The sequence below is a fragment of the Colius striatus genome, chromosome 4, assembly GCF_028858725.1.
Source record: "Colius striatus isolate bColStr4 chromosome 4, bColStr4.1.hap1, whole genome shotgun sequence".
Classification (NCBI taxonomy): domain Eukaryota; kingdom Metazoa; phylum Chordata; class Aves; order Coliiformes; family Coliidae; genus Colius; species Colius striatus.
The window spans coordinates 96,288,476-96,311,352 of NC_084762.1; the positions used below are offsets into that span (position 1 = coordinate 96,288,476).

A 22,877-nucleotide genomic window follows, 5' to 3' on the forward strand; every position below is an offset into this window, starting at 1 on the left:
GATGTGTTTGGGGGGGACAGGGGGGAGACAAGGATATGATGGGGGGGGAGTAGGGATTGTAGGGGCCGAATTGGGGAGGGGGGACGTGTCCAGACGTGGTGGGGGGTTGGCACTTGGTTGGAAGGGGGGGTCACCCAGATGTGGTTTGGGGGGGATGGGGATGATGAGGGGATGAGGGGGGGGGGAAGCGGGACGGGCGCGCGCGGTGGGCGGAGCCAGGCGGCCCTCGAGGCCCCGCCCCTCTCGTGACGTCACCGGCGTTCTAATTCCCACCGTTACCACGGGCAACATCCCCTCCGCCCCCCCCACACCCGTTTCCCTTCCCCGCCCTCCCATTGGACAGCGCCGCCGTCCATCCGCGCCGTTCCCTTCTCCCATTGGCCGCAGCCGCGCTCCGCCCCGCCCCTCCCCTCTCCCCCGCCCTCTGCCCCTGGCCACGGCGGAGCCGGCAGCGCCCGGCGGCGGGGCCGTGCCGGGGGGTACCGGGGCGGGGGGGCTGGGGAGCCTCGTTGGCCTCAGGCGGTGGGATTTGCCTCGGTAAGGAGTCTGTAGGGCGGTGGGATTCGCCCCCCCCTGGCTGGGGTGTCTGTGTGAGGGGGAGGGACGCGCGCACTTGGCCGCTCGTGTGCAGCAGCTCTGCAAAGGGGGGCTCTGGGGTTCGGCCCCCTAAGCGAGGGGAAGCTGCTGTGGCTTTGCATCGAGTTACGTGTGTGTGAGGCTCTGCAAGAGAGCAACCACCCCCCACTCAGGGCAGGGCTGGGGGCTGAGCCCTCTCCCTTCCCACACTACCCCCTCCAACGAGGGTTTGGGACTAAGCCAGGAGAACCAGGGTGGCCCAAAGAAGTGACAGCGAGCCCCAAAACCACCCGCTGAGGTCAAACCCCTCTCAAGCCGTGGATGCTGTGTCTGTGGAGATGATGCCACCCGAGGAGGAGAGCCCAGACGGCGGTGGGGAAGGGGACAGGGACCGTGGCCTCGTCCTCCTGCAAGCCTTGAAGAGCAGCAGCACCCGAAAGGTGAGGCACTGGGGTGTGGGTGGGCATGAAACACACAGCTGTGGGGATGGGTATCCCTGGATGGTCCTTGTGGTTGGTGGTCCTTAGGGATGCTGGAGGTGTAAGTCCATCCTGGCCATCAAACTGCTGGGGGGGGTATCCCTGGATGGTCCTTGTGGTTGGTGGTCCTTAGGGATGCTGGAGGTGTAAGTCCATCCTGGCCATCAAACTGTGGGGATGGGTATCCCTGGATGGTCCTTGTGGTTGGTGGTCCTTAGGGATGCTGGAGGTGTAAGTCCATCCTGGCCATCAAACTGTGCTGGGGGGGGTATCCCTGGATGGTCCTTGTGGTTGGTGGTCCTTAGGGATGCTGGAGGTGTAAGTCCATCCTGGCCATCAAACTGTGGGGATGGGTATCCCTGGATGGTCCCTGTGGTTGGTGGTCCTTAGGGATGCTGGAGGTGCAAGTCCATCCTGGCCATCAAACTGTGCTGGGGGGGTGCCAGGGTATGACAGAGCTGGGAAGGGCTTGATGTGTTATAGGAATGTGTCCTCACAACTCTTCTTGTAGCTCATCTCTTCACTCTTTATCCCATCTCCCTTGCTTCATCTGCAAGGTCTGGAGAGCAAGTCTTATGAAGAGCAGCTGGGGGTATTCAGCCTGCAGAAAAGGAGGCTGAGGGCAGACAGGAGCACTCTCTCCAACTCCCTTTAAGGGAGGTTGTGGTGAGGTGGGGATCAGCCTCTTGTGCCAGTAACAAGAGGAAATAGGTTCAAGTTAGGGGAGGTTGAGATTGGAGATAAGGCAGAACTGTTTCCATGAGAGGCTTGGCAGCCCCTGTGCCAGGTTGCCCAAGGAGCTGGGGGAGTCCCCAGCCCTGGAGGGCTCCCAGAGCCGTGGGGCTGAGCTGCTGAGGGCCATGAGTTAGTGGTGGGCTGGGCAGGGTGAGAAGAGGAGGGGTTGGACTCCTCTTAAAGGTCTTTTCCAAGCGAAACGATTCTGGGATTCTTCATATTGACTCCTTTGAAACAAGTACTTTGGCTTCTTCTCCTTCCTGCCTGTATGATGCAGCCAAGCTCTGCCACAGGTACCCCAGGCAGGGTGTTAGTTGGGCTGTGCATGCCTGTTCCTCCAGGAGCTGCCCAGCAGGGAAGTCGGTGCCACAGGAGCGAGATGAGGCCGATAACCAGCAGCGTCACCTTGTTTAATGAGTAACCCTCCTCTGCTCCCACTGCCATCCCTTGGGTGTCAGGGCATATCCCTGGGCTGTGGGAAGCTTTAGAGAGCACCCCTTTCTTGCAGAAGGAAGGAAAAAGATGGGTGAAGGTTTAGTTTTGGGAGCTGAGCGTGTGGTTCAGTCTGAGCCCTGGGAGCCAGCTTTAGAGACCTGCTGCCTCTGTAAACTGAGCTCTCCTTGCAAGTCTGTCACTTTCAGGACTTGTTCTTCAGCAGCAAAACTCAAAGGCAGGCTCCTGGGGTGTTTGGTTCTCTGTCCTGAGCCAAGGCTGAGATTGCAGCCTTGCCTGAACAAGGATGGATTTGATCTCGAGTCACTCGAGCCTGGCAGTCTCTTGAGTGCAGCTAAAGAGGTTGCAACCTTAAACCAGCTTGGAGTTTACTCAAGGCCTTGCCTAAATAGCAAGGTAAGGGAAGATTAGCAGGAGGGGAAGGGGTTCTGTTTGCTGCTTTCATCCTGCACACCCTGGGAGACACCTTTTGGGAGACACCTTTTGCCCTTTTTGGATGTGTCAGGTGGGAACCCAAAGAACAACACAGGAAAAGATTGCAAAGCTTTGGCAAGGGATAGGCAGCATCTGGCACAACATGATTAGTTGTTTAATCAGCTGTTTGGTGTTTAATTAAGCTTCCTATTAATGATCCCACGTTTTCTAATTGAATAGGAGCCCTCAATGCAGCCTCTGCTAGGTTTTGTTGTCCTCCTGACAGCACTGGGGCTGTGCATGTGGCCACTGCACTTCTGCTCACTTGCAGGGGACCCCAAATGCTGCTGGGATGCTGGTTTCTCTTACTCATGTGTTGTTTTTTTAACCAGGGTTCATGTACTGGTTGGGGCTGAAGATTTAACACATCTGTTTCCTGCTGGCTCCCTGCCCCAGCTCTCATCATGCCCTGTGCCTCCCCCAGCTCCCTGCAGCACTTTCATTCTCCTCTAATTCAAGTTTTGGCTGCAGGTTTTTTTTGGCTCTTTCAAAACAACCCCCAAACAGCCCAAAATCCCCCACAGTTTCATTTGCTTCTTTCCTTCCCCTTTGCTGGGTGCATGAGGCACTCCACTGGGGAATGAAAACCCAACAGCTTGCAGCTGGAGTGCTCCATGAGCTTCATTTCATGGTGGTGACTTTTAGGCATAAGGAGATGTGCAGGGAGCAAACAAACCCCACTTGTGACCTATTGCACACCTTGGGTAACAACCCACGTTGCTTTCTGAGATGCCTTTGGCTGGGAGGAGAAGGAAATGATCAATAAGCTTTGAAAAAGGAGTGTTTTTCCAAGCCTGCTTTTGTGTGTTGAGTCCTCCTCTGGCTTTTGTTTTGCTCTCTATCCCACAGGCTAATGCAGCTAGAGCAGGGTCACTTGGCCACTTGGCCTGTGCTGGCCTGATTCAGGCTCACAAGTTGCAAAGAGGAATCATAATGCCAACTGACAGCTCTAAATCTGGCCAAATAGCTTGTAAACCACGGTGCTGCTGGAAATCAAACTGCTGCTGAGGGCTCAGTGCTCCACTTACTGTCTCTCCAGCAAGTTTTCCAGCTGCTTGGATCATCTGTGTGCTTGGAAACATCCCTTTTTGGAGGCAAAGCTCTGTTAGGAAGTATTCTTGCTCCTGAGAGTGGGTTAAAAGGAGGAGCTGCCTGTTTGTTTTCCTTGAGTGGGAGATGTTCTAAGCATCCCCTGGATAAAAGCTGAGGTACCTCCAGGGCAGAGTGTTGGGGTCATGGATCAAGGGTACTTCTGTTAATGACAGAGGTAGCTTGTGTGTCAGCACTTCTTAGAGCTGTAGGAACTGTTGTCCTTGGCTGTTCCTTGGCTTTCTGCAGGTGTTTTGCTGGAGCTTTTGCTACAGAGCCAGTGTTGGTGTCCTGGAGGGTGACTTAATGGTGAGCCAACACAGCTTGGGCTTGCCCACCTCTGCCTGAGTTACACTTGGTGGTTGGTGCTTCTTCAACCCCAGCATGGATGCTGAATGGCTTCCTGGGTGCAAGCCCTGTGCTGCCCTTGTGCTTTAGCACCTCGTGCTCCTTCCTGTGCCCATTATCTTTGCCTCATGAGCAGCAACTGGTACTGCTGGAAAGGTTGGTTGCTCACTGGTTTGATGTAGAGCTCTGTAGGAGCTCACCACTCAGGACCCACTTAACAGGCAGCTCTGAAGACCAGGAACCTTTAGGGTTAGCAACAAACCACATCCAACACTGGCATGGATTTGGCTCTGCCCATGAATTCTTGTCCTACCTAAAGGAATTCCCCTGTAGATGAGGGAACAGTTTGCAGATGACACACAATGACTCACGATGGGCAAAGGTCTGGAGCGTGGCCCTCGTGGCTATTGGGTATCAAACTGAGATCTCAGCCTTGTTTTTGTAGCCTTCTTTAGCTCTGTTTTATTCTGACTGCCAGGTCTGTCTGTGTTAGAAGGAGCTCCTGGAGGGAGCTGCTGGGGTACAGGGTGACATGGAGGTGAGACACAGCAAGCCAAGCTCAAGCAGAGCTCCTGCCATGTCCTCTGAGGGGTGTGTTTATACCCTGAGCAACAACACTGATGTGAGGTATCAGAACTGCTGTGAAGGTTTGCTGGTGCCCATGGGCAGTGCATGATCCCACAATGCTGGGAGTGTGCAGGGCCCTGCAGAGCTGCTGCAGCCCCAGCCCCTGCTCCAGCAGCTGCCCCTGGCTCAGGGGGCACAGCAACGTGTCCAGCTGGGGTTGGAAACCTCCTGAGCAGGAGCCTCCACACCCTCCCTGGGCAGCCTGGGCCAGGGCTCCCTCCCCTCAGCACCAAAGGACTTGCTCCTCCTGGGCCAGGGGCACTGCCTGTGTTCAGCCTGTGCCTGGTGCCCCTTGTCCTGCCACTGGCCATCACACACCAAACACTGGCCCCAGCCTCTGGCCACCCACCCTGTAGGGACTGAGCAGCATTGAGAGGGTTCAGCACAGGGTCACAGAGATGCTGGAGTGGAGCATCTGCCTTGTGCTGAAAGGCTGAGGGAGCTGGGGCTCTGCAGCTTGGAGAAGAGACTGAGGGGTGAGCTCAGTCATGTCACAAACCCATCAAGGGTGGGTGTGAGGAGGCTGGAGCCAGGCTGTGCTCAGGGATGGGCAATGACAGGACAAGGGGCAACGGGGACAAGCTGCAACAGAAGAGGTTCCAAAGAGACACAAGGAGGAATTTCTTCCTTGTTGAGGTGAGGGAGCACTGGCAGGGGCTGCCCAGATGGGCTGTGGAGGCTCCTTCTCTGGAGACATCCCAACCCAGCTGGATGAGTCCCTGTGTGCCCTGCTCTAGGTGCTGCTGCTCTGGCAGGGGGGTTGCACTGGATGAGCTTTCCAGGTCCCTTCCAACCCCTGAGACTCTGTGATACAGTGATAAGGTTCCTCTCAGGCTTCTCTTCTCCAGCTGAGCAGCCCCAGGGCTGCAGCCTTTGCTCCTCACACACGTTGCATCCCCTCAGCACCTTGGCAGCCCTGCACTGGCCTCTCTGCAGCACTGCCCTGTCTCTCCTCAGCTGGGCAGCCCAGCACTGGCCACAGGACTCCAGCTGAGCCTCAGCAGGGCAGAGGAGAGGAGAGCCTCCTTTGACCAGGTTGTCATTGGCTTTGGCCATGAGGGCACATTGCTCCTCATGTTTAGTTTGCTGCTCACCAGAACTCCCAGGTCCTCCCTTGTGGAAATGATCTTAATGCCAAGTCTTAGGGCAGATGATTTGGTTTCCATCAGACCAGGTTGTTCCTTTTTTGGAACCAGAGTGAATTCCAGGTGAAGGTTCCTGATTGATCTTCCTCTGGAGCAGCAGCTCCTCCCTCATCCATCGACTGACTGGCACCAAGGGTCTCTGGCTCCTGCCCTTGCACCTCTCTCCCTCAACTCCCCAGTCCTTGGAGACATGAAGGTTGTCTGCTTGGTGGTGGGACTGGCTGCAGAGCCTAGGTGAGCACCAGGTGAGAGCCCTTCTCACCACTGCCCTATTATGAGTGTCTCCAGTCTACAGACAAGTTCATCTTCAGCTGCTCCTGCTACTCTGTGGGCACTCTCCAGCTGCTCTGGTTGTCTGGAGTCCTGGTGGTGAGTGTTTTGTGCCTAAAGCTGGTCTTGGAGCTGGCAGGGCTTGGTCTGTGCTGCAGCAGGTGAGCTGTGAAGCTGCTCCAGCGAGCCAGTCAGGCTCTGCATCATCCACTGAGACACTAACTTCCAGCTACAGACCCCATCCTTGTTTCTCTGAGGAGATCCATGCCTGGATTTTACCAGCACACTCCTGACCTGTGCCTGTTCCTCCAGACAGGGATGCAGCAGCCCCTTAAGCAACCTGACATCTGCATCTGCCCTTCTCTCTGGTTTATGACTCCAACAGCACATCCCCAGGTCATGTTTCCCTTTGTTACAGGTGCCACAGTTACAGCTCAGTTGCCTTTTGATCACTTCACACACTTCAGTTTTGCTTTTGCTCTTGAGCTCCTGTTCTGGCAGCAATGAAGTGGGTAGGAATTAGTCCCTTTGTGCATGGCTTTGCCCTCTGGACTTGCTGGCCTCTTGCCTCTTCCTACAGATAATGAGGTTTGGCTGTTGTTAGTGCCCTGATTTTGGCAGAGGGGCAGGTCACAGATAACACTCTAAGGTGTGTCTCATCACCCAACACACACCCAGCCTTCACCTCCTTGTGTTGACTGCAGATGTGAAGGGCAAAGTACACTTGGTGATCATCTCTCAACAAACATCCCCTAAGGACTTGCTTCCAGCAGGAAACCAAACCACATCATGGCCCTGTTTAACACCCCACATGGGTGCTCTTGAACTGGAAGAGGTGTTGGAGAGTTAACACCACCATTACCTCATTGGATAAGTTCCCTGCAAAGATGGATTTGAGTTGGCAGAAGCCTTGAGATGCCTCCCAGGGGATCTGTTTGTCCTGGTCCCCTCTGGAATGGGTCTTGTGGCCTCTTTCCTTTTCTTCCTTTACCTTGGTCCAGTGCTTTCTGTAACACTGTTGTGTTTCCATGCTGAGGATTTCATGCTGTGTCATTTGGCAGATGTCTTCTGAGCATCTAATGGCCTTGCTGCAGTAATACAGTCCCTGATCCTGCTTTGCCAGAGGCCATAAACTTCAGAGCTGGACACAACTCCATGACCCACACACACCTCATTCATGTTCCTGGCTTTCCTAACACCCACTGTCCTCTGTGGACACACAAGCTGTGCTCTGCCCTGGCTCCTACACAACTGGTGGCCTCTTTCTGCAAGAGTTATGTGCTCACTTCTCCTCTTGTAAGAGGTTTAAACTAGAAAGGCTGAGGTGTTTCATGAAGCTCAACCTGGCCAATTCTTCAGCACCCAGTTTTACTCTTGGTGCCCCAAGGTGCACCCCAAAGAGGCTGGTTGAGATAATACATCTTTGACCTTAAAGGCTCAACCTCAGCAGCTTGTACAAAGGAGAATGAAGCAAGGAAAATGCATTTTGGAAACCTAAGAGTGGGTTTGGGTGGTTTCTTTTCCTATCCCTCCCTTAGGAGGCTTAAACCTGTCATCACTTACTTTAGAAGCTCTGTGCTGTGCTGTTTGGCTTTTGGATGGCAACAGGAGAGTGTGGCCCAGGCAAAATGTTGGGATCCCAGAATGGTGGGGTTGGAAGGGAACTCCAGAGCTGCCCCAGCCCCAGCCCCTGCTCCACCAGCTTCCCCTGGCTCAGGGGGCACAGCAACGTGTCCAGCTGGGGTTGGAAACCTCCTGAGCAGGAGCCTCCACACCCTCCCTGGGCAGCCTGGGCCAGGGCTCCCTCCCCTCAGCACCAAAGCACTTGCTCCTTGGGTCTATGTGGAACTGGTTGTGTTGCAGCTTTTGTCCATCACCCCTTTTGTCACTGGACAACAAAGTGTGACCCCAACCTCCTGACACCCACCCTTTAGGGACTTGTGAGTGTTGCTGAGGTGCCCCTGAGCTCAGGCTTCTCTCCTCCAGGCTGAGCAGCCCCAGGGCTGCAGCCTTTGCTCCTCACACACATGTTCCAGCCCCTCAGCACCTTGGCAGCCCTGCACTGGCCTCTCTGCAGCACTTCCCTGGCTCTCCTGAGCTGGGCAACCCAGCACTGGCCACAGGACTCCAGCTGAGCCTCAGCAGCTCTGGCAGAGCAGAGGGGCAGCACAACCTCCCTGGCCCTGCTGCCCACACTCTCCTCAATGCCCCCAGGCGGCCATTGGCTTCTTGCCCACGAGCCCACGTTGCTGCTTATGGTTTTAGGGTTCCTTTGATCACAGGCTATTGGAGAATGAGCCTGCTCTCCTCTTGACTCTCTACCTCCCTTACTTCTGATTTAAAGATGGCTTTTCTTGCTTGTGTCTTCTCATGCCACTGTGCATCTCAGTTCCTTCTACCCATGCCTCCAGACAAGGAGATATTCACAGTACTTTTGGGTAGTCTTCTCCCTTGTTCCTTTTCCATCATCTCTCACCTGCAGCTCCTTTTTTCTCCTTGCCTGTGTATTCAGGGAGTCTTAAAACCCTCTGACCACCTTGAAGCAAACCTTTGCATGGAGAAGTCTCAAAGGTGATGGAAGCTCCTTTAGGAAGAGCTGGAGAAATGCTTTGCACCTCCAACAGTTGCTCCCAGGGCTGTTGAGGTCTAGGTGGACTTTTGTCATGGCTCTGGAGGCAGAGAGAGAAGAGCCTGGATCCTGCTCACTTGCATGTCTTTGGCTTCTGTGTTTCCAGCTGACAGGCACACACAGCTCTCATCTTGCAACCCAAGGGACTGTTGCAATTGGAACAAGCTTCCCTTTTAACTCCTTCCCTTTACACCTTTGTGCAGCACCTCAGGGTATAGCTGCAGGAGCAGCTGCTTTCTAGACAAGGGTTTTGGTGTTGCCTCCTTTCCTTTGAGAGCCTCTTGGGTGCTCTGAGGCAGAACTGTTTCCCTGAGAGGGGTGTCAGCCCCTGTGCCAGGCTGCCCAGGGAGCTGGGGCAGTGCCCAGCCCTGGAGGGATCCCAAAGCCCTGGAGCTTGTGGCTCAGTGGTGGCTGTGGCAGGATGAGGGGAAGCCTTGGACTTGATTCTATCATTTACACAGCTGTTGGGGTGTTTTCCTAACCACCCCATTTAATGGCCAGGGTAAATCAGGGTCTCATGCTTCCAGCTTGCTCCTTCAGTAATTGCAGCTGGATTACTGTAAAGCACTCAGCTTGCAGGTTTAGGGAGCAGATGGAGTGACTCTGATTCCTCAGTGTCCAATGCAGCAATTAGCAGCTCAAATCTTGCCCTTAAATGAAAATGGCAACGTTCATCCCAGGCCCTTTCCAAAGGAGGCAGCCACTTAGTGGGCCTCAAACATGAGACATTGATTGTCTGTAAAGCTGAGAGGTTCCAGAGAAGCACAAGGAGGAATTTGTTCCCTGTTGAGGTGAGGGAGCACTGGCAGGGGCTGCCCAGATGGGCTGTGGAGGCTCCTTCTCTGGAGACATCCCAACCCAGCTGGATGAGTCCCTGTGTGCCCTGCTCTAGGTGCTGCTGCTCTGGCAGGGGGGTGGCACTGGATGAGCTTCCCAGCTCCCTTCCAACCCTTGAGGCTCTGTGATTACCTGTAAAGCCCATGAAAACACAAAGCCTTCCCTCTGTGCTGATCAAAGCTGGCTTCAATCCTTTGCTTTCCCCCTTCCCCAGTAAGGTTTCCCAGGGTAACACTGGGACCTGCAGTGTTTCATGAGGAGACACAACTAAGTGTTGCTCTGGCTTGTTGGGTTTGACTCTCCAGATGGCATCTTGGAGGATGAAGTGAGACCTGCTGAAGCCCATTTCTTCCCACCTGGAAGAAGTCACCTGGGAAGGTGTTTGGAGCAGGATGAGGACAGACATTGGTGGAGCTGCATGGAGTGTCTTGGGTGGCTGAACCTCTTGTGGAGGGACAGCAGTGGGGAACAGGGTGAGACTGATGTGCACAGCAAGCAGAGGTTTCCTAGGGGGAGCAAGAGAGTGAAAGAATGGCTTTGAGGAATTCCCTTTAGTGCTACACTGGATCTTAATGAGTGGCACCTGCTTGTGCTTTGCACTGCTGTGTGAAAAGCTTGGAGGTCTCCACACTGTTAAACTGAGCCTTGGCCTGACCCAAACAGGATTCTCTGCTTTGTTTTACCCAAGGGTCTTGAACCTGAATGGGAGTCACCTCTGCTTGGGCACAGCCCTGCATTTGGAAACCCTTCTGGCAACCTGAGGGCATCCCATGACAAGCCTTTCCTCCCTTGAGACAGGGGGATATTGCTGTTATTTCCTGAAGTTGGAGATGAAACACGTTTCCCTGTCTGCAAAAAGGCTGAGCCAAAGCCAAGGAAGGAGGCAGGGATGGAATTAATTCACTGCTTTGTGCAACTCCTTTCTGCATCCCCTCTGAGCTCTTGATTTGCTGCCTGCACTCCATCCCCTCCAGCTGACAGCACATGGGAGCACTTCCAGACACAGGGGCACATCTGTTCCTGAGCTTGAGGCTTATCCCGAGCTTATCCACAACCCCCTGCCTCTTGTCTGGTGTCTGGATGGTAAGACCCTGGCAGGGGGATGTTCAGTTCCTGCTCACAGCTCCCTTTGTGGGTAATTTGGAAATCAGAGTGGGTTTGGTTGGAAAAGAGCTTGAAGTTCATGGGGTCAAAGCAGCTCAGAGAGCCACAGCCACCAGTGAGCCTCAGCAGCTCAGCCCCACGGCTCTGGGATCCCTCCAGGGCTGGGCACTGCCCCAGCTCCCTGGGCAGCCTGGCACAGGGGCTCACACCCCTCTGAGGGAAACAGTTCTGCCTCAGCTCCAACCTCAACCTCCCCTGGGCACCCTGAGCCCCTTTCCTCTTGTCCTGTCACTTGGAAGCAGAGACTGACCACCTCCATGGCCACAGCTCTCCTGCAGAGAGCTCCTGTGTGCCCTCAGGCTCCTCTTCTCCAGGCTCAACACCCCCATTCCCTCAGCTGCTCCTCACAGCACTTGTGCTGCAGCCCCTTCCCCAGCTCTGGAGCTGCAGCCCCTCAGTGTCCCTGTGGCAGGGAGTGAGGGGCCCAGCACTGACACAGCCCTGGAGCTGCAGCCCCTCAGTGTCCCTGTGGCAGGGAGTGAGGGGCCCAGCACTGAGCACAGCCCTGGAGCTGCAGCCCCTCAGTGTCCCTGTGGCAGGGAGTGAGGGGCCCAGCACTGAGCACAGCCCTGGAGCTGCAGCCCCTCAGTGTCCCTGTGGCAGGGAGTGAGGGGCCCAGCACTGAGCACAGCCCTGGAGCTGCAGCCTCCCCAGGGCCCAGCACAGGGGACAATCCCTGCCCTGGGGCTGCTGCCACCCCACTGCTGAGCCCAGCCAGGCTGCCACTGGCCTTCTTGCCCCCCTGGGCACGCTGCTGCCTCCTGTTCAGCCCCTGGCACCAACCCCCCCAGGCCCTTTCCCTGCAGCAGTTTCCAGCCCCTCTGCCCCAGCCTGGAGCTGCCTGGCCTTGGGGTGGCCCAAGGGCAGGACCCAGCACTTGCCCTTGTGCAACCTCAGCCCCTTGCCCTCAGCCCATGGCTCCAGCCTGCCCAGGGCCCTCTGCAGCCCCTTCCAGCCCTCCAGCACATCTACACACCCACCTGAATACACACCCCCATAAGCAGCAGGTGGCATTAGACCATAAAACTTTAAACTCAAGTGCCATGCCAGGCTCTGAAAGTCCCCTTTTTCACCCCAGGATGATGGGAAGCTCTTTGTGGTAAGACCCTGCCCCTCTGTCTCTCTCAGCAGGGCTGTGACCCCTTTGCCCAGACCCAGCGCAGCAAACTGCAGCATCGCCGGGCACGGATCAACCAGCAGATCAACAAGGAGATGAGGATGAGAGCAGGGGCAGAAAACCTTTTCAGGTGAGCCTTATGGCCCTGGAGAAGCATCTCTGTGGGTCAGGGATCTGTCTGGGGGGGTGGAGAATACGGTGTTGATGCCTAGGAGGCAGCTGCTGCTGGCACTGCCATGGCTGTGCTCTCTGTGGGGTTTTCATGTCCTGGGTGCCTGGTGCAAAGCAGGGTGTGAGCAGATGCAAGAAATGGGCTGCTGGGATTGAGCTTGAGCTGCAGAACTACCTGATAACCCCAACAACTACCTCAAATCCAGCCTTAGCTCCAAACATCCCCAGCACAACTCAGATGGGCACAAGTCTGGTGGCTCCTGGTGGAAGATCCATTTCTGGGGTTGTGCAGAAGTTGGCACTTGCAAATATGTTCATGATGCAATCCCATGATGGTTTTTGCAGCTATTTGACCTTCTTTTGGCCTGAAGACCTCTCTTTGTAGCTCTTGTATGGATCTCATGTTCCTGTAGGTGATTGGGTAGATCTGGGTGTACAAGAAAATCTCATCAGACTGCCCTAAAATGGCTTTTTTGGGTGTGTTTTGCCAATCTGGTTACTTTTTTTCCCCCCTCTAATCAACTAAGATTGACTTTCCATTGCTGGACTTGAGCAATTTAACATCAGTGGCACATGCCTGTTGCTGCTGGAAGAGGAGAGACAGTTCCTCCACCAAACCAGTGGTATTTGACTGGTGGGTGAGAGCAGTGAGGCTTCCTGCAGGAGGTGATGTTGCAGCTCCCTCCTACCCAACTAAGCTGCCATACCTCATCTAATTGCAATTAAAAGGGCCATGAAATCCCACCCACATGCCTCCCCTTTAGTGTTAAAGCAGGAGAAATGTGCTGGCTCAGCAGCAACAACAGTGCCCAGCCACTGGTTTGGTGCAAACAGTGGCAATCAGAGCAGGGGGAGTGAGCAGGGGAGAAAAAAAACCCCTGAATGTGATGCAAAACACATCTTAATTACTTGGCCTAGGGAAAACATTGATGGGGGGCTTCTGCTGGCTCAGCACTTTGGTAGAAGCTGCTTTTCCAAGCCCTCCCATGAGTCCACTCTGCAGCTGAGTAATAATGTGGGTAGGAAACCCCCCACCCCAAGCTTGTGCTTGATATTAAAAGCTAAAGAGAAGGGAGGGATTGTGTTGTAAATCTAAAGGTGTTGCTTGATAATGAGAGGGTCTTGCTTTAAATGCAAACAGAAGGAAAGCTGCTGGGTTTGCCCAAGGTGGAGCAGAGCTTGGAGCTCATTTCTTTGTGAAGGAAAAGAAACCAAACCCCACCAAATCAACTTGAATGCTCCTAACTAATCTCCTGAGCTGTTCCATTCAGCATATCAGTGTCCTTTCCTGAAGAGCTTGCCATGAATGGGGTGTGTGGAGGAAAAGAAACCCCTTTCACAGTGGTGTTTGCAGCCTGGTGTTAAGAGGGTTTGTTTGCTGGGTAAATAAATGAGCAGAGGCAGCAGAAAGCTGTTCCTTTCTTGTTCAAATAATGGGGCTGAGCAAAGCAATGGGGGGAGATAAAGGTATCAGCAGTAAAGGAGTTCCTTGCAAAGAAACAGAAGGAAGGAAAAGGAGAGAGCAATCTCAGTTTGGTGTTAGCTAAGCAAACAGCTGATAACTCCATGGAGGAGGCTGATGGAGACCTGAGGGCTCTTAGTGCTCACACTGAGATCAGCACTTGCCCTGCACAGCATCAAGGCAGCTTTGCTCCCAGAAACACAGAGGGTGTGCTCCCCTAAATGAACCTCTGGGAGAGGTGCTGTGTTGCTCATCACTGCAGGTGGCACTTGGAACCTTAACCCAGTGAGGAGCCCTGGGCTTTCAAGGGTGATGTGTGTGCTGGCTGGTGCAGAGCAGGGCTGGAAGCACTGGGCAGAAAGGCAGTACATGTAGGTGCAAAGGAGATGCAATGGGTGGCAAAGGAAATCGTGGGAAATGTGGGAATAATAGATTGAATATCATAGAATCACAGCATGGTGGGGTTGGAAAGGACCTTCAGAGCTCATCCAGTGCAACCCCCCTGCAGAAGCAGCTCCCACCTAGAGCAGCTCACACAGGAACGTGGCCAGCTGGGACTTGAAGCCCTCCAAGGAAGGAGCCTCCACACCCTCCCTGGGCAGCCTGGGCCAGGGCTCCCTCACTCAAACACTCCAACACTTTCTCCTGATGTTCCAATGGAACTGGTTGTGTTCCAGCTTCAGCCCATCACCCCTTGTCCTGTTGCTGGATCCCACAGAACAAAGTGCTGCCCCAACCTCCTGACACCCACCAGGGAGATATTTGTCACTATTCATGAGCTCCCCCTGAGCTCAGGCTCCTCTTCTCCAGACTGAACAGCCCCAGGTGCCACAGCCTTTCCTCACAAGGAAGATGCTCCAGTGCCCTCAGCACCTTGGCAGCCCTGCACTGGCCTCTCTGCAGCACTTCCCTGTCTCTGCTGAGCTGGGCAGCCCAGCACTGGCCACAGGACTCCAGCTGAGCCTCAGCAGCTCTGGCAGAGCAGAGGGGCAGCACAACCTCCCTGGCCCTGCTGCCCACACTCTCCTCAATGCCCCCAGGCTGCCATTGGCTTCTTGCCCACCAGCCCACGTTGCTGCTCATGGGCAGTTGATTCTCCCCCAGCACTGCCAGGTGTGTCTGTGCAGAGCTGCTCTCCAGCAGGTCAATCCCCAGCCTGTGCTGCTGCAGGGGGTTGTTCCTTCCCAGCTGCAGGACTCTGCCCTTGTCCTTGTTGAACCTCAGCAGGTTCCTCTGTGCCCAACTCTCAGCCTGGCCAGCTCTCCCTGCCTGGCAGCTCAGTCTCTGGTGCATCAGCCAGAATCTACTGGAATACAGCAAATACATTAAGAATGTTGTTTCCAGCTGGGAGCAAGAAGGGGAAACCCTCTTGAATTCATATTGGAAGGTGATTGTAGGGCCAGGAATGATTCCCCTCTGTCCTGGAGATGTTGTTTTGCATGGAGGACTGAAATAGAGCCTAAATAGTGCTTTATGCACAAAAGAGAGTGGTTGCTGTGCTGCTGAATGCAGGAGGATGTTCAAGTGGAAGCAGTTCCAGGCATCTTTGGGCCTGCTGTGGTTTTTGCCTTGTTTGAAGCAAAAAGAACATGTTGGTGTTGGGGAATCCCAGCAAAGGGGAGTCAGGGGAAGAGGCATTAAAGCATCTTGAAACAAAACCAACATAGCTCCTTCCTCTACCCTCAACCAGGGCATCCTGAAGGATGCTGTCCACAGAAAACCACCCCAGCACGAGTCAAAGGCAGCACCCTGTGCAATAGCTGGGGGAGAGCAGTGTCCTGGCCCAGCAGAGCCTGTGCACGTGTTGTTCTTCCTGGAGCCTGGTGTGACGGAGCATGAGCAGCCAAAGTCCTCTCTCAGCTGGTGTCTGCATGCTCTCAGCTCTGGGTTATCTCTCTCCCTGCTTTCCTTCAGAGCAGATAAGAAGGTTATATTCAGCCTGGGAGCTTGTCTTGCTGGGAGCAGGCAGTTGGAATCAATCCTTGGTGTTTACATGTCCTGACATGCTCAAGCAGGGAAGGGAGGGCAGGGTCTCAGTCTGGGCCAGCACAGCAAGCTGGGAAGGGTGCTTTGCACCCAAAAATTGAGTTTTCCAACATAAAACCCTTTCATTTGGTGTGGGTCAGCAGCTTGAGTGCTCATGGCCAAACCTGAAGCTGCACTGGAGCGTGGATAGGCAAGGGGATGGTTGTTGTGGGGCAGGTTCATCTGAGCAAGGTGCAGTGCTGTGATGAGTTTTGCCTGGCCTCAGCCTCCATGGCACAGTGGGCTGGATGCTCAGGCTTCCCCAGTCCTGAAAGGCTGAGGGTTGGGAATGTGCAGTCTGGAGAACAGAAGGTTCCAGGGAGACCTTCTTGTGCCCTTTCAGTACTTAAAGGGAGCCTAGAGGAAAGATGGGGACAGACTTCTCTGTCTTTACTCTGCCCTGCTGAGGCTCAGCTGGAGTCCTGTGGCCAGTGCTGGGCTGCCCAGCTCAGCAGAGACAGGGAAGTGCTGCAGAGAGGCCAGTGCAGGGCTGCCAAGGTGCTGAGGGGCTGGAACACGTGTGTGAGGAGCAAAGGCTGCAGCCCTGGAGCTGTTCAGCCTGGAGAAGAGAAGCCTGAGCTCAGGGGGAGCTCATTGACACAAGTATTTGAAGGGTGGGTGTCAGGAGGTTGAGGTGACACTCTGTTGTGTTGTCACCAGTGGTAGCACAAGGGGTGATGGACATAAACTGGAACACAACCAGTTCCATTTAAACCCAAGAAGCAAGTGCTTTGGTGCTGAGGGGAGGGAGCCCTGGCCCAGGCTGCCCAGGGAGGGTGTGGAGGCTCCTTCTCAGGAGGTTTCCAACCCCAGCTGGACACGTTGCTGTGCCCCCTGAGCCAGGGGCAGCTGCTAGAGCAGGGGCTGGGGCTGGGGCAGCTCTGCAGGGCCCTTCCCACCCACACCATGCTGGGATCTGTGACTTTTTAGCAGGGCCTGGGGTGGTAGGAGAAGGGGAAATGGTTTTAAGCTAAAAGAGGAGACTCAAATGAGATAAAAGACATTTCTCATGCTGAGAGTGGTGAGACAACTGGCCCAGGTTGCCCAGTGAGGTGGTGGATACACGATCCCTGCCAACATTCCAGGTCTGATGTGGCTCTGAGCAACCTGATGTAGTGGGAGATGTCCCTGCTCATGGTATGGGCTTGGACTGAATGGACTTCAAAGCTGTTCTATGATCATGTGTAGAGCAAGAAACATGGTTCTGTGGGAAGGTTTGGATGGCTGCACGTGGTGTTGCACCACTGAATGACTTCATCTCCATTGATGAATGCAACCAAGCATTGGTAAGTAAAGGCCTTGGGGAAGTTTGATCCACACAGCATTGTCTTGCAGGGCCACCAGTAACCACAAGGTCAAAGAGACAGTCGCCTTGGAGCTGAGCTACGTGAACTCCAACCTGCAGCTGCTGAAGGAGGAACTGGAGGAGCTGAACAGCAGTGTAGATGTGTACCAGAATGACAGGTACAGCCACGCCAGGCAGGCAGCCACCTGCAGGGTGGCAAGAGCAGCTTGTTGCATTGGGATTTCACTTTCTTTATCATTGTCCTTGCATTTTCTGGGAGCACAGCAGCCTCTCACCTTGCACTCAATGCTTTGCCTGCCTGCTCTGAGCAGGGTTTGGCTCTGATAGGGAGCACAAGGTGGTGGCTGGAGGAAAGGAGAGGACTTAGGTGTGGGCCAGATTTGCTGGAAAACCCTTTTCATCCTGGGAACATCATTTATAGAGCTGGAAGGAGAGCAAACTCCACAACTTTTCCTACTCACAGATTCACACTCACACAATCTCAAGGGCTGGAAAGAGACTTGGAAAGCTCATGTAGTGCCACCCCCCTGCCAGAGCAGCACCACCCAGAGCAGGGCACACAGGGACTCATCCAGCTGGGTTGGGATGTGTCCAGAGAAGGAGCCTCCACAGCCCATCTGGGCAGCCCCTGCCAGTGCTCCCTCACCTCAACAGGGAACAAACTCTTCCTTGTGTCTCTTTGGAACCTCTTTTGTTCCAGCTGTCAGCCCCTGTGCCAGGCTGCCACAGGATCTCAAGGGTTGGCAGGGACCTGGAAGGCTCATCCAGTGCAACCCCCCTGCCAGAGCAGCAGCACCTAGAGCAGGGCACACAGGGACTCATCCAGCTGGGTTGGGATGTGTCCAGAGAAGGAGCCTCCACAGCCCATCTGGGCAGCCCCTGCCAGTGCTCCCTCACCTCAACAAGTGAATACTCACATGTTTGGGGATGGATGGCTCATCCCCTGGACACTGATGTCCTAAAGCACAAGGAACAGGTCAGATACAACCACATTCATTGGCATCATCCCCCTTTCCTGCACATCCCACCAGAACATGAGTTTATTCCCAGTAGGTGCAACAGGACATTGAGCAGAAGAAAGCTGTAGCTGCTCAAGTGCCCAGCCTGTTTCCAAAGCAGATTCCTCACTGATTTCTTTTCCATTCGAGGGCATTAGGTTATTTTTCTTCTCTCTTCCTGAGGTTAGACCTTTTTGCTAATTGAAACACTCTTTGAAAGTCTTCCCCAGCCCACCTCAGGCTTGACTCAGCAGCCTGGTAATCCTGACACGCTCAGCAGCAGCAAACCAACGTGCTGAGGCAGCTCTGCAGCAGCCTTTGGATGGCTGAGAAAAGCTGCAGTCTCTGAGGCAGAACAGAGCTGCTTCTGTGGCAGAAGGAGCCACTGCTGCTCCTTCCCTTCCTGAGATGGGTGGATGAGAAAAGCTGGGATCTCTGAGGCACAACAGAGGGAACTGGTGGATGGAAAGCTGGATGTGAGCCTGCACTGTGCACTGTCCTGGGCAGCAGGGTGAGGGAGGGGATTCTCCCCCTTTTCTCCTATGAGACCCCCCCAGAACACTGTGTCCAACTCTGGGATCCTCAGCACAGGAAAGACATGGAGTTGTTGGAGTGGGTTCAGAGGATCAGAGGTCTGGTATGAGGAAAGCATGAGAGAGTTGGGGTTGTTCAGTCAGGAGAAAAGACTCCAGGGGGACATTTTTGCAGCCTTTCCTTATATAAAAGGAGCTTGTAAGAAAGATGAGGGCAGAGGTTTTAGTAGGGTTTGGAGTGACAGGACAAGGGAGAATGGTTTAAAACTAAAAGAGAGGAGATTCAGGTGAGATATTGGGAAGTTCTTCACCATAAGGGTGGTGAATCACTGCCCCAGGTTGCCCAGAGAGGTGGTAGATGCCTCATCCCAGGCAACATTCCATTGGACAAGGCCCTGAGCAACATGATCTGGTGAGAAATGTCCCTGCCCATGGCAGAGAGGTTGGAGTAGATGCCCTTCAAAAGGTCCCTTCCAACCCAAACCATGTGATGAGGCTTCTCAGGGGAGGATTGTTGTGCTGCTGGAGACAGATGCAAAGACCAGGAGAGCATCAGTAAGTCCATCCTGCAGGTCGTTGCAATGATATTAAATGCAGGACCAGGTTGATCTGGGGGCAGGACTGTGTTAGAATCACAGAGTCCCAGCATGGTGGGGGTTGGAAGGGATCTTTAGAGCTCATCCAGTGCAACCCCCCTGCAGAAGCAGCTCCTACCTACAGCAGATCACACAGGAATGAGTCCAGGTGGGTCCTGAAGCCCTCCAAGGAGGAGCCTCCACACCCTCCCTGGGCAGCCTGGGATCACTGTATCTCTTCTGGAGAGAAAACCAGGAGAGCCCAGACCTCCACCGCCCTTGGACATTGGTCCTTCTGTGAAAACAAAGCATCCTCCCCAAGTTCTTCCCTGGCAGGGGGGATACTCAGGAGATTCCCTCTCAGGGATACTCAACTTTGCCAACCCACTGCTCCTTTGCCCTGGTTTCAAAAAGGAAACAACAGCAGCAGCAACCCCAGAGCCCTGCCCAGGCCAAACAAAAGCCCCTTTGTTTCCTCTGGGCATGGGATTCCAATGGCAATCTCCTTAGGGAGGGAGCAAGAATGGCTTTTCTGCACTAATTAAAGCTCTTGAAGCTGTTTATCCAGGGTGAACAGATGAAGATGTGGGTGCTACCTCCCTCCCCAGGTTTTTGCAACTTTGCCTCTTTCCCTCCCTGGGCTAAGGAGTGATGTTTTAATGAGCTATCAGCACTTTCTGGAGGTAAAAGAGAAGGGGGCTGTTGTGCAAACCAGTTTTGGTGAGGGTTCTGATCCTGGCTGACCCATCTCCCTCTCTGCCAAGCTCTCAAGCAGTGCCCTGGGAAGCCAAGTGTCTGATGCAGGGGCATGGCTGGGTGCCAGGGCTGGGGACAGCCTCAAGGGAATAGGACAGGGGAAGCATCTGTGGAGCTGATGTGAGCTGTACATGGAGAGTTTCTGTTCCCCATCTCCATACAAGAGCTGGATAATGAGCCCCAATGGTTTGGAACACAAACCATTCCCCAGCTGGGTGTTCCCAGAATCATCATCATCATCATCATCATCTGCAGGGTTTTACAGCTCTGTGATAAGTGCTATTATTAGACAACTGGTTTCAGTAGAGATAGAACATGTCAGCATGAGCACTGCAGCCCTTATCAGTGGCCAGGAGTGGGTGAGTCTGTGACCTGTGCTCCCATCACACCATCCTAAGGGCTGGTAATTAGAGCAGCTTGGTGACTGGAGCCTGTTTGGTTGCTGTTGTTATGGAGAGAAGAGCCAAAGCTGAAGGATTATGGGTTGTTTTCTGTGCACCTCTCACACTCCCATTGCTGATGCCACCTTAGGGAAGAGGATCCAGCTGCAGGGTCAGGTCCTTGTCTAGTTTTAGTCCCCAACACACAAGATATAAAATCATAGGCTCAGAATTGCTTTGGTTGGAACCTTTAAGCTCCCAACTTCACCCTGCCAAGCCCACCACTAAGCCATGGGCCTCAGCACCTCAGCTCCACAGCTTTGCAGTAGCTCCAGAGATGATGATTCCACCTCCCTGGGCAGCTTGAGGTCTCTCCAAGCCTTTTAAACCAACCACCAGATGAGTTGTTGCCTTCTTCCAGCGAGTCCATCAGCGTCCCCATGATCCCTTTGGGCCTGAAGGAGACGAAGGAGCTGGATTTGCTGGTGCCACTGAAGGTGAGCATTGGGGTTTCTCCCACTCAGTGGGGTGCAAGATGAGGGAGAGGAGTGTCTGTGCAAGTTGGGGGATGTTTCAGCACCCAGGAATGGTTGGTTGGGTGCTGCAGAGGGGATGCTGCAGCAGCTGCAAAGCATTTTCTCTTCTGGAACAGTTGACATTAGATTTATGGAGGGAAGTCACAGAATCACAGAACCATGGAATGGTTTCAGCTGGGAGAGACCTTTAAGCCCGTGGGGTGCAGCCTCTGTCCCAGCCCCATCAGCCACCAGCCCATTGCCCTCAGTGCAGCACCCACCCAGCTCTGAAACCCCTCCAGGGCTGGTGACTCCAGCAGCTCCCTGAGCAGCTGTTCCGATGCCTGACAGCCCTGGCAGCAAAGCAATCCCTCCTCACATCCAACCTCAACCTCCCCTGGCACAACTTGAGGCTGTTTCATGTTCTGTTGCTTGTTACTGGGGAGCACAGACCGACCCCCACCTGGCTGCAGCTTCCTTTCAGGTAGTTGTGGAGTGAGAAGGTCTCCCCTGAGCCTTCTTTTCTCCAGGCTCAGCAGCCCCAGATCCCTCAGCCCTTCCTCAGCTGAGACCAAATCCTTTCCTAGCTTGGGAGCCCAGCCTCTGGATCCTCTCCAGCACCTCCATGTCCTTCTTGTAGAGAGGGGCCCAAACCTGAGCTGAGTATTGGAGGTGCAGCCTCAGCACAGCCCAGTGCAAGGCAATGAGCAGCTCCCTGCTCCTGCTGACAACACTGTTCCTGAGCCAGGCCAGGATGCCCTTGGCCTTCTTGGCTACCTGTGCACGCTGCTGGCTCATGCTCAACCAACACTCCCAGGTCCCTCTCTGCCTGGCAGCTTTTGGCTCCTCCCCAAGAGAAGCTGGACTTAAACCATGGGCAAGTGGGGCCATGAGGATCTGGAGATGCTGGAGAGCAAGAGCTGTGCAGGGGAGGCGATGGTTTGCCCTGGTGCAGCATCCCTTGAGGGGAGAGCTGGCAAACTGCTGATACAGAATCACCCACAGTCAGCCTTGAAATCATGGAAATATGTTGTGAGGGTGACTCAGGGCTTTGCTTCTCCCTTGTTTCCCTGTGCAGGATTTCATCAGTGAGCACTATGGAGAGGAAGGTGTCTCGTTTGAAAAGGAAATCAAAGAGCTGATGGAGCTGAGGCAGGTCAGTGCCCCACAGACTGCACAGTCTTGCTTTGGCTTGTCCAAAAAAGCCCTTTGGAGGTGCCACGTTTGGCTCTGGGGATCCCCTCACCCTCTTCTCTTATCCTCTTGTCTCAGGGGATTCTCACACTGGAGCACCTCAGCTTCAGCTCGTACCAAATATTACACTTTGGTTTCTTTCCCTGCCCTTTATTGCCCTGCTAACCTAGAACTGAACAGCAATAAAAGTTATAATGGCATCCTTTACTGCTTTATGGGCATTAGTTCACCCCTGGCAAGTGCTAAATGACTGCTCTCTCTCTCTCCAGAAGCTGCTTGGAGCAGGGGAAATGTAAAGCAATCCTAGCAAGGGCAATTTTCTCCTCTCCTATGAAACAGCTCTTGTGAGGAACTTGGAGTCTTGCCTGGCTGCAAAGCTTTGATGCAGGGGAGCAGAAAGGGCCTGAGCCTACTCTTCAGGCTGTGGGAGAGGAGCTCTGCAGAGCCCAAAGATGGGAAAAGCCCTGTGGTTAAAATGAAGCACAGAAGAGCTCTTCTCGTAACTCTCCTCCCTGTGTCAGGTCAAAGGCTCAAGGGCTTTTTTATTAAGAGAACAAAACAATTCTCTTACTTCCTTAGTATGTATTTCATCAGACTTTGCATGGGTTTCTCTTAAAAAAAGTAACAATCCCAGCTGGGTTTAGATGAGCATCATCCCCAGCTTGGCTCCCAAGCTGCTGGCTCAACATTTGGGTGCCCACACACTGAACTGGTCTCCAACCTATTCCACGGCTCGAAGCTGTGCCAAGAGAGCTGCACAACACCCACTACTGATCTGATCCTATTGATGTGATAACTCCAGGGGAGTTTCTCCCCACTGGGCTGACCAGCATCTATCATTTCCCCTCCTGTTTCTCCACCCCATGCATGTGTCTCCTCTGCCATCCCCTGCAGGCGATGCGCACCCCAAGCCGCAACGAAGCCGGGCTCGAGCTCTTGATGGAGTATTACAACCAGCTCCACTTCCTGGACAGCCGGTTCTTCCCACCCACCAAAAGCTTGGGTGTCTTCTTCCACTG

General features: G+C 54.2%; 1 protein-coding gene across 3 annotated transcripts in view; it reads left to right on the forward strand.

Annotated features, from left to right (window-relative positions):
* The first annotated feature begins 519 nt into the window (after window positions 1-519).
* The window catches only part of RHPN1 (rhophilin Rho GTPase binding protein 1), a 36,536-nt gene continuing 14,178 nt past the window's right edge, over window positions 520-22,877 (forward strand). Inside the window, exons 1-6 of one of the 3 annotated variants that reach the window (XM_061995241.1) lie at window positions 520-1,016; window positions 11,955-12,073; window positions 16,937-17,065; window positions 20,571-20,646; window positions 21,743-21,820; window positions 22,753-22,877. In XM_061995241.1, coding sequence (XP_061851225.1) covers window positions 915-1,016; window positions 11,955-12,073; window positions 16,937-17,065; window positions 20,571-20,646; window positions 21,743-21,820; window positions 22,753-22,877 — 629 coding nt within the window. In that variant the 5' untranslated portion in view covers window positions 520-914. Of the gene's footprint in view, window positions 1,017-10,075; window positions 10,136-11,954; window positions 12,074-16,936; window positions 17,066-20,570; window positions 20,647-21,742; window positions 21,821-22,752 lie in introns of those variants that run through there. The other 2 variants (XM_061995242.1, XM_061995243.1) reach the window with 2 other exon arrangements.